The sequence below is a fragment of the Thalia democratica genome, chromosome 8 (assembly GCF_965202585.1).
Source record: "Thalia democratica chromosome 8, ktThaDemo2.hap1.1, whole genome shotgun sequence".
NCBI lineage: Eukaryota > Metazoa > Chordata > Thaliacea > Salpida > Salpidae > Thalia > Thalia democratica.
Window position 1 is genome coordinate 52,657,389 of NC_139172.1, and position 11,719 is coordinate 52,669,107.

Consider the following 11,719-nt stretch of genomic DNA (forward strand, 5'->3'; position numbering starts at 1 on the left):
CATTAAAAACACTAAGAATTAGGCATATCTGAAAAACGTCACCAAGAACTTGAAACTTTTATTAAATTTTCTTATTATCAAAAACGAAAGTTCATTTTAAACATACAAACAGAAAAGTGCTTAATTTTTTTTTTCATGTAAAAGCTAAAACTATAACTTTTTAAACATAGTTTTTTTTAAGAAATTTATTTTTAGTCGATAACTTATAACCAGTTCAAACAAAATTACTTTTGTTTCTGATTAACTTAACAAACTAAATGAATTTTAAAAACTAATTCAAAATTAGTTTAAAATTTTAAGTCACAAAAGATATAAAATTAATTGTTGAAACAAATTAAAGCACTTGTGTGAAACTTAAATGCAGCAAACATAATTGTGGCCAAGTGTTAAATTAAGAAATTATCTTAGCTTGACCTTACATTTTAGCTTAAGATTTTAATTTTATAAAAGACACCTTAACATTTACTACCGAAACGTTTTCACATGCAGCTGACTACTATTGGGTTACATGACAATTCAAATTCGGACAACTCAAATTCCGACAATTCAAATTCTTAAAAAAATATTTAAATGACTATATCTCAATAAATAATACAAATTTGAGGAAAATAGAAAATACATATGTAGATCTTATTAATATCTACAAACTACTTTTTCCTTTTTTCAAAATCTAAAATACTTTTCAAGATATTTTAAAATTACTAAGAATAACTATGTTTTTTGCTTTATTTAAGCCATATCTCTAAAAATATTCAATGATTTTCAAAAATAACTAAATGTCTTGTAGGTATTAATATGACTTACATATGTATTTTTTATATTTGTCAAATGCACATTACTTTTTTATTTGTGGCTGTTTAAATTTCTCTTTAAGAATTTGAATTGTCGGAATTTGAATTGTCCGAATTTGAATAGTCGTGCACCCCTACTATTGATATAAGTTGGTTCAATTACTCTAGCACTGCTGCAGTAAACTTGTATTATAAAACGTTTAGAAATAAAATTAAGCGTTTACCTCGAAAAAATTTAGTTATTTTAATATTTTGTAGAAACACCTTGAAACTTTTATCAAATAGAAACTAAATTTATAAACAAAAAAAAAAATAACACCATCAAAGTATTTTTACTAAAATATAACTTTTGATAAAAGTTTTTACATGTACAATTGAAAAACATTTGAAAAATAAAAAAAATGTTAGAGAAAATAATTTTAAGTAATTGTTGTTTTTTGTTCTTTTTAAATACTATAAAAGTTCAAATTTTACTATAGACAAAGCTCGTAAAATTCAAAACATTAGAAACAATAAATCATGTAAATAGCTCTTTATGAACAACAAATTAGTATTTAAGATTTTGATGCATAACTTAAACATGAAAGATGAATTATTATAAAAAAAAAAACATTTTAAAACTCAAAAACGATAATGAACAAACAAATCACAAAAGAATTTTAAACTTTTTGTAAGAAAAAAATTGAATAAAAATTTATTAGTCAATATTTAATTCATACATTTTCAATGAAAATTTTTCTATATTATTATGTTTCCGGTTTGAACATATTTCTTTTTTTTTTTAATTCAAACATTTAAATGCTAATGATAAAACTATTTATAGGTTACTACATCAAATAGTATATAAATATATAATTTTGTAAACAACGCTTTAAATTAAGTGATAACATTTAGCTCATACAGCTTCAAATGGCGAAAGAGGCATTTCGTTTCTCTGACGTCATTCTTGCTACCGTTGAAGACGTAATTACATTTAATAAAGGCATAATAGTTAGAGGACTTCTTCAGAATATCGTGATTTAAGAAAACATTTATTATCTATACATTTTTGAAAAAGCGGTGGAACAACTCATCCTTCGTTTAGTTAGTGACGTAATAACACTTTGTTAGTGACACTTCAAAAGTTTATGACATAACAAAATACATTTATGCGCTTTCGATAGGTGGTGGAGGCAATTCGTCCTTTGCTTCGTTTGTGACATCATCATTTGTGACGTCATCATCTTTTGTCACGTCATAGTAGTTGGGAGGGGGAGGGACGGCAGGTTCGCCCTTCAATTCCATCGTGAGAGCGACATCAAACGGTGGCGGCGGTGGGTCTTGTGGTTCTTCATCTGGAAATTGTTTATATATATATATTAAAGTAATATCCGTTTTGAATGATTTTTGATAGTTTCAAAATTACGTCATAATCTATTTGTGCTAAATTTTTTAACTTTCATTTGTGTTTTTTGTTTTGTGCTTTATTTTAAACTTGTTTTGAAGCTGATGAGTGCATAGGCACGAAACTCGAGTCCTTTGAGTTTTACATCTTGAAATAAACTTTTTTTTTATATATTAGTGTATATATACTACAAAAAGTTTTACATCTTGAAATAAACCTTTTTATTAAAAAAGCCCTTAAGGTGGGCTCCGTGTCAAAGATTTAATTTATTAAGTTAATCAACTTTTTTCTATATATACTGTACATTTACATTTAATTTATACTTAATAATGTTTACTTTGTGTGTTATATACAGTTTAATATTATCAAACGGCGATGGTGGCGATACCCGTCTAGGGTCTTAGGAATATTTCAATTATTAGAATTCTTTTAATGCTAATTACTTAATTGGTAATATTTCTTTAAACGGGGTAGTTAGAGTTTTTTTGAAAAAATAAGCATGTAGTTCTAAAATTTTTATTCGGTATATAACACATATGCATATGTATAATTAATTGTCAGAACCACATTTCACTGAATCTAGTTAAAAGAGCTTTTAAAAAGTTTATTTCCATGCGTTAAATTCGAAAAAACAGTACAATTGTTTCGTGTAACTTATTGCTATACTCTTCAGCTGTTTGAGTTCTAAATGACGCAAATGTACATTTACAATAGTAAACAGATTACTCAAAAAGACAAAAAAAGACTTTGTTGGAAATAAACAACTTAAAACTGAAAATTATAAGTTAGTGACCATAAAATTTAAAATAAGTTTTGAGAATTAAGAGAGTATTTTGTTTTATGCATTTTAATTAGTTTTTACATATCAATATTTATTTTATATGCAATACACAGTTTATTAACTACTTGTAAAACGGGATTGAAGTTACAGTTCTTGTTTTAAAATAAATTAACTAACACTAATGTGGTTATAACATAATAAGTAGTTTTTGCTTCGTGTTAAGTTCAACGCATAAGTCAATAGCTACAACATGGTTATGGTTTCTAAAATGGATTAAATTAATAACAGATTAAAAAATGGAGCTCAACATACGATTTGGGTTTTGTGGTAAAAAAAGGACTTTTAATTTAGTTTTATTTGAGGCTACACCTGAATGCATTACATACATAATCTAGCACTTTTTCTAGTTTTTATATTTTGTCAATAACTACAACGTGGTCAAAATTAACAACACTGGAGTTCGAAATTTGGTAAAGTTTTAGGCTTTGTGGTAGTTTTTTTTCAGAATTATTTTGTTTGGCATCATAAGCTAATTTGAAATTACTAAAAAAAAATTTAATTTCCTTGTTCTAGTTTTTTGTCAATAGTTATAATGTGGTCAAAATATCTGAGGTAGAATTTATTATTTGGTCAATATTTTGTGGTAAAGACACACTTTACTAATGTATTTGTTTAAAGTTATACATGAACTTGGATAGTCTGCATAAAAAACTCATGCTTTTCACTTGTTCAGAAACGTGTTCAAGGTTTTTAAAAATAGAAATAAACACAACACTAGATTAGTATTATGTTATTTTCGCAACTTCAGAATTGTACAAGGGTAAACCTTTGTGAGTAAATTATTTTTAAAGCTTTTAATTGATATTTTAACTTCAACGACAAACTAGGATAGAGGGCAAACCAAGTGTGGCAGGTTTTTGTAACGAAAGACCGAATTTGTCAGGCATATACCTAAGTAGACCGTTTAATATTGAAACTTTAACAAAATTAAGTTTCTTTTTTTCAACTTCTAAGGTTTTGTAAAAACAAACATTTAAAAAGTTAATGCCGAACGAACTTGCCTAACAATTTGCCTGCTCTGAACTAAGATGTTGTATACAAAATTTTTTTGAAATAATATGTGTAAAAAACAATGTTTAAAAAAAAGTTGTACTAAATTTAGAACGAACGCTTTTATTTAAGTTATGAGTTTTTTAAAGTTGACGTTGTATCTGTAATTAAAAGTAAAACTCAAATTGAAATTTCAAAAACAAACCGGTGAGCTGTAAAATTTTGAGTTTCATGTGTTTCTTCATATAGTACATGCACAAAAATATTATGAAGCAAGAGACCCCTGCCGCTATTGCCTGAACCGGCCTGAAAATTATTTGTATTTGTTAATTAAAACAGTTTATTTAAATAAAAACTGATTTAACTTTAAAGAATTTGAACAGTTAATTTAAATAAAAACTGTTTAAAAATATACACGTTAGTTACTAAACTTATGCCTGAACCGGTCTGAAAATTATTTGTATTTGTTAATTTAAACAGTTTATTTAAATAAAAACTGTTTTAACTTTAAAGAATTTAAACAGTTAATTTAAATAAAAACTGTTTAAAAATATACACGTTAGTTACTAAACTTATGCCTGAACCGGCCTGAAAATTATTTGTATTTGTTAATTTAAACAGTTTATTTAAATAAAAACTGTTTTAACTTTAAAGAATTTAAACAGTTAATTTAAATAAAAACTGTTTAAAAATATACACGTTAGTTACTAATCTTATGGTTGAATCGGTCTGAAAATTATTTGTATTAGTTAATTTAAACAGTTTATTTAAATAAAAACTGTTTTAACTTTAAAGAATTTATACAGTTTATTTAAATAGAAGCTGTTTTAACTTTAAAAAAACTGTTTAAATTCTTTAAAGTTAAAACAGCTTCTATTTAAATAAGCTGTTTAAATTCTTTAAAGTTAAAACAGTTTTTATTTAAATAAACTGTTTAAATTCTTTAAAGTTAAAACAGTTTTTATTTAAATAAACTGTTTAAATTAACTAATACGTTAGCTAATAAGTTCATCCTTGGATTGACCTGAAAATTATTTGTGAGTTCAATAAAAATTATTGCTAACCAAACTTTATAAACTATAAAGTTGTTTTTATTACATACAATTTCTTTTTTTGCAATACTTTTTAAAGTTATTTACGGAATATTTAACCGAATCAAGCTACGAAAGGAAAGCAAACAAAGTTAAACAAACAACAGTGAAAGTGGATTAAAAGCCGCTAATGCTTGAATTGGTGTACAAAATGTTAATTTTAGTAAATTAAAATTATTGCTAACCCAACTTTATTAACTATGAAGCTAGTTTTAGTTCAATACACATTCTTCCTTTAACATTGTTTTCTTATATATACTTTTAAAATGTTTGATTTAGTCTAAATTGCAAAATCTACGACAATTAAACGTCCACAAAAACAAAAAAAAATCTGTTTATTTTTCATCGCCAATATACCAACGTATAGAGTCTTTAAATTTGAAAAGCTATCAAAACGTAACAAACGTTTAAAAAAAATAATAAAGCTATTTAAGTTAAAATAAACAAGCAATAAACAAACACGTGATACGATTCCGGGTCGCAGCAGTACAGTTCAGGGGTTTTCCCGGAATAGAAAATGGGTTTGCAGCAGGTCTGGTGCGAGCGATGGCATCTCAATTTGAGGCAGAAAGCTTGGAAGTTGTACGGTTGATTAATTTCACTCCTGTCATTGTACGCTTGAATGACTTCACTCCGGTCATTGTACGGTTGACTGATTTCGGATGATGATTGGTTGTTGTTGTGAGGATTGATTTCAGTTGCTGCGTTATGTACTGAAAAAATAGTTTTTTTTACTAAATAGTACAAATATCAATCGTTACTAGGTTAACAAAAACATATTAATAAAAAGTAATAATAAAAAAAAACATAAAGTAAAAAGTAAGTTGCTGTTATACTAATACTTTCATTAATAAATTTTTATTCAAAGAGACCTTGAAATACGTATCATTAAAACTAACAGATAATAAAAATAAACAGAAATAAAGAAGTTATACTTACAAAAATTTAATTACCTATTAAAGTATATTACAATTATATAGTATAAAATATGCACAATTCAAGAACTTCTTTTTTTACCTATATTTGTAAAGATAATAATTCCTTTGATTATTTTAGCACAAGTTAAAACTTTTAACAGCTATTATTTAATCTGTTTACACAATATACGTAATAATAATAATATTTAACAATAAACTTAACTGTTAAAATTAAATGAGCTTTTGCTAGCTGAACTGATATCAAACCAAATATGAAACACAAATACGTGTAGAGGTAATTCATTTTAATTTACAGTAACAACACCTATAATACTATTTTTAATCGTTTTTATTTTTAAGTATATTTTAAGCAATAAATTTATTTTTGTCTTTAAAAGTATAGTTTTCTAATTTTAAAAAGCACAAAAAAAACTCACTTTTTATTCACAAAATTAACAAGAAGTATGTAAAAGGTTTACTTTAAATTTTATAATTTAAAAACAAAAACTTAACTACAGTATAACGTTATACATATCGCATTGTAAAAACTTTTGTCTGCATTAATAAGTTTTAAGTATTAATCCTTTTCAAACGAACACGTTCTTTTAGGAACAGTAACATACTGTAATGTTGGAATTCCGCAGTTTCTTTTTGCGTGTTTTAGGCATGTAATTTCAGTTATTTCTTGCAAAAGTTCAATGTGGTTTTTGTTTTCGACGTATTTTTAGTTTTTTAAACACTGGGCTAAAAAAAATACATGCTTATAATCATAATTACTTTGTTTTAATATTCCAATGTAAATTAAGTGATAAAGTTTTTAATTACACTTACAAACTGTTTTAAAACTTATACATGTTTTTTTTTATATATAGTCAGCACAACATTTCCAAATCTTTTTTATGATTTTTAGCTGATTTTTACTAAATTTTTATTTTCAAAACTGCTTTGATATCAAGCTACAAAAAATATAAAAACTAAACTTTAACTAATACAACATCATTGTTTTTTTTTTTTTGAAAATTATGTTCTTTATTTCTTTTTATTACTATTTTTACCAATATAATAAATCATTTTGATTTTAAATGCAAGTTTTTTAAACATTTAGGTTTGACTTTTTTCCATAGATGTATTTAAAACACGATACATAGTCACAAATTTGCTGTTACTTTTTTCCAAAGTTGAGCTCTAGTAAAAATAATATTTACATTCATATTTTTATAACGTATTAACTTCAACACTTTACGTCTTTTTTGTAACAAACAACTTTCTTTAATTTTTGAAGCCAGTTAAATTTCATTAGTTTTTATTTCAGTTATGTTGATTATAGTTTTCAAGAACAAAGTTTTTATTGGACATCAAATTTTTTAGTTCAAGCAAAAACAAATTTCTTTTTTCAATCCTAGCTTATAAAACTTAATTAGTATAAATGATTTTTCCATTAAAAGTTTAACTCGATCTTTAAACATATGCAAAAACAAATTTATGCAAAAAAAGCATAAACATGAAAAGTATGTTTACATCTCAAATAGCATATAATTATCAGTTATAAAATTGATAAAAGTCTCAAAACCAAGTGGTCGTTAGTTAATGTAGTAGATACTTTTTCCTTGGAACTTTTGCACTCACATTTATTTTAAGTTAGCTTGCCATAAAACATAAACTTCAAATTCATACTCCATAAAATTTATTGCAGTGTCTCAAACTTAAAGTTTATTTAAATATAACTCGTTTTCAACACAGTGTCGAGAAATTTGCTTTTGAAAAAAACGTAAGAATATTTTCACAACCAATTTGTCATGAACTAAACTGACTGACTACTTTTCAGTAACAATTAAAACTCGAAGCTTACTTGAACTTAGCTTGCAATAAAATAAATACATTAAACGTTTCACCTCATGTAATCATGCAGAAACCACGAGCATTTTTTCTTTTAAAAAAACGCAGTATATCAACTTGTGAGCGCATTTTTGCCCGGGGCTGGCCGCAAAAACATGCAGATATGTCTCTGCGGTAAATACCATGGAAAAAACAAAATGTCTTATAATTACAATTGCGATTTTGTCTTAGAACTTTTCTTATTTGTTGTCTTCGGTGTTTGTAATTGATGTCCTTGAAACAATTATACTTTCATAAAAATAAACTTCTTTTTGATGCTGCTAATTATTTTTTCGAATAATTACTTTCCAAATATTTTGTACTTTTCGATGTCTAACGACGTTCTGTGTTTGACAAATTGTTTAAGTTTCCATTTACTCCCTTTATAAACGGTTAACAATTACAGTTTATGTTATTAATTACTATATATATATAAATTCTTTACAATTTTATTAAAATTTTTGAAGTTTTATTATGTTTGAAAAAGTTTTTTGATAAGTTTTTGATAAAAAACTGTTTTCTCAAAATTTGTAACTAGTGAGTTTCTGAAAATACATTATAACACATTGTAGGTTGTGAATGCACTTACTCTTACCAAGTGTTTTTCCGAAGTTTAATAGCATTCAAAACTTAACTTTATTTTTGAACGGAAACTTCTTAAATCGATTATTACAATTTTGTTATCACACAAATGAATTTTTATCAGTTATTTCATAATTTTTTGACCGGTTTAGTGTATATTTCACTGCAATGTTTTAAGCTATATGAGCATTCAATATTGGGTCAAACTTTTCTCATAACTGTTTTGAGATACGTGAACTGAAAGGTTACTAAAAATATATATACAGAATTATTCTGCAAAAAATTTAAAGTGTCTTTGAACTACATGTATAGTTTCCTTTAAAAACAACAGTATAGCATTGTGTTTAAATTTACATATACCGAAAAAATATAAATAGCTAATACTTATGGTAATAAAATGTTTTCCTTAGTAGCTTAACCGTAGATATAACGTACTTAAAGTTGTCTTAAAATGTTTGTGAAACTTGTAACATCGTTTCAAACGCGTCATTCTATTTTTCGATTTTTGTATCACTTGCTGTATAATAATCAGAAACAATAGCAACGTTAACTTTAATATTGTTATAAATTAACTTACATTTACAATAAAATGTTGCTTTGTTAGCAGTTTATTTTGTGTTTTAATATACAGTTATTTGAATTTTTAGTAGCTTTAAACGCTTTAACGTTCGCTTAGTCTTTATAAAAGTATCACTTTTATAGCAGAACATTATTTGAGTTTATATAATACTATTTTGCAAAAATAGCTAGCTTAACAATGCATTGAATTTCAAACGAAATGTACACACTCTTTTAAAATAATTAAGTAGAGACGCAATTAAAAATTTCGAACTTTCTTATAAATAAAAAGATTTAACTGTTATGATAAAACCAATTTAGTCTCAGTTTTCTAATTGATTTTAAACTAAGCATTTTAAATGACGTATATTTACAAACATTTTTTCAAAACATTCTTTTGATTTTTTCGAACATTTATTGCAAATGAACTCAAAATAATTTGTCAAACCTTAAAATATGTGCATCTTTTGAAAATAAACTTAGCTTTTAAACTTTTTTTATCTTGTTCATTTTTTTTCAAAAGACACTTTTATTTTTTACGCGATAAAGATAAAGTGTTTGGCTTAAACAGATTTGTTTTGTGGAAACATTTATCATGAAAAAAAGTTCGAGTTTAAGTTTTAAATATAAGAAAATCAACAAGCAAATAATTTAAAAAATATTTTAGCTTTTTTGTAAAAATTACCAGAACAACTTAATATAAGAGAACTGGTATTTGAAGTTGTTTTTAAATTGTTTTATTTTATACAGCTGCAAGCAAAAACCAGCGTATTAGTAAACTAGTTTTTGAGTTAATTTAAAAAGTGATTGTTTACTGAAATGCATATTTCAAACAAATTTAATTTAATCGTATATGAGTATAAATATAAAACATTTTTTTAATCTGTTTGAGTTTTGGGCAATTATGCTGAGAACATTTTATTTTTCAAACTATTTAAATACAAATTTTAGCACTAAATTTAAATCTATATATAAGTAAGTTTATTTTGCACCTGTTAGTCAAACTTATTAGTTTATAAATAATTTACTTTTGATGTATATTTCAGCAAACTAAATAGGTACAATCAAAATTATACTTTTCCTTATACCAATAGAAATTTTGATTTTTCAATCTTTTTACCATCAATTTAAAAGTTATTAACTTCTAACATCTTTTTCTTACCAAAACAAGGCTTAAAATCCTACTCGAGGTTTAATTTTATGTATCTGTTTTATGTGATTTAAAAATAAACTTTTAAATAACTGCTGTCTTATTTTTTTTAATAACTTTGTTTATTAGTTAAAACGGTTTTTATAAGTAGTTTACTTTATAAGTTAAAATCTTGTCGTGTATTACTTCTTATAAAAAAAGGTTTAGTTTTATTTTAGAACAAAATTACTTGATAAAAACAGCAAACTGATAGAAAACATCTTAATTGAAAACAAAGTTTTGCATTGATTATATTATTAGTTTAAAACTTATTGATATTTTTTTAATATATCCAACTAAACCAAATAGAAGTTATTAAATGATAAAACAATCTTATTACTTTCTGTTATCACTGCCCGATATGAGACTGAAGTTTGTCTTAAAATACATTTCTAAGCTTTATAAAGTTTCCAAAAATAAAAAATAAAAAAATTGTTATTTTTACCGGTAAGTGAGATGAGATATAAACACTTAGATTAACAAAAATAACAAAAAGAACTTTACTCTCTGTTAGTTTATTACTTTTCAACGTCACAGCTCGATATCAGACTGCGGCGAGTGGGAAGAAATGTCCGAGTTTCCGTGCTCCAGTTCCGGCGCCACCGAATTTTCAACTACCGTCTTGTCTTCTTCCGGTTCCTCGATAAAGTCCTGCTTCTTTTTGCCTTTGCTGCTCAAACAACCCATATTTTTTATTGCTCGTAAAATGAGTTTAAAAGTGTTATGCTTTGTAATAGCAAACTTTTTTATGTTCGGTTCAAATTTTGTTAGTTTGAAATTGTTCGAATGTGAATGACGTAACAATTAGATTTTTTTGTATGATTCTGAAAGCTTATTTTTATTATTTTTATTCGAAAACTTTTGTATATCAGAAGTCTTTTTAGTCTTTAAGGTGGTGAATGGTTTAAAATACATGTCTTTTTTGTTTTTTACGTTTTTACTTCTTTATAATTTTACTACAATCATTATTGACTTTTTTATCATATCTATAAAAAGAATTTTTAAACGGTAAAAAATAAACATATTTGTGGGTATTATTTTAAAAGTACTTTTTTTGAAAAATTCTTTTATTCAGAAACGCTAGCTTTATTTTTCTCACTTAGCGAAGTTTCGCTGCCCATAAAGTACCGCTGTGGTTAAAATTTCAAAATAAATTTTGAGTTACAAGACGTTTAAAAAACTTAGGTTTATGCTATATATAAATACATTTGTTGCATTTACAAAGAATAAAAGCCTAAACCAAATTTAATTAAAACAACAAAACATAGAAATAACAATAAAATTTAAAATTAAGATTTGAGTCATATAACTAATGTTTTTTTCTTAGAAAATTTTTTCTAAAGTTGTAAGATCAAAACTTTAAAAGTTTTGAGTCGATCAAAATTTAGCTAACACTACTTAGTTTACAATTGTTTAGAAATAATATAGTTTTTTTTTTGAATTGGCTTAGTTAAGCAAAAAACAAATAAGTACATTTTTACGTTTAAAAAAGCGCTTATCA

General features: G+C 25.1%; 1 protein-coding gene across 1 annotated transcript; it reads right to left on the bottom strand.

The window, feature by feature from the left end:
- Positions 1–1,551: 1,551 nt before the first annotated feature.
- Positions 1,552–10,905, bottom strand: LOC145843316 (uncharacterized). The gene is made up of 5 exons (XM_082950778.1): positions 10,754–10,905; positions 7,955–8,019; positions 5,558–5,810; positions 4,212–4,312; positions 1,552–2,125 (listed from the first exon to the last, which is right to left on the bottom strand). The coding sequence occupies exons 1-5, from the start codon at positions 10,903–10,905 to the stop codon at positions 1,938–1,940; spliced, it is 759 nt and encodes a 252-aa protein (XP_082806904.1). The 3' UTR covers positions 1,552–1,937.
- Positions 10,906–11,719: the final 814 nt, after the last annotated feature.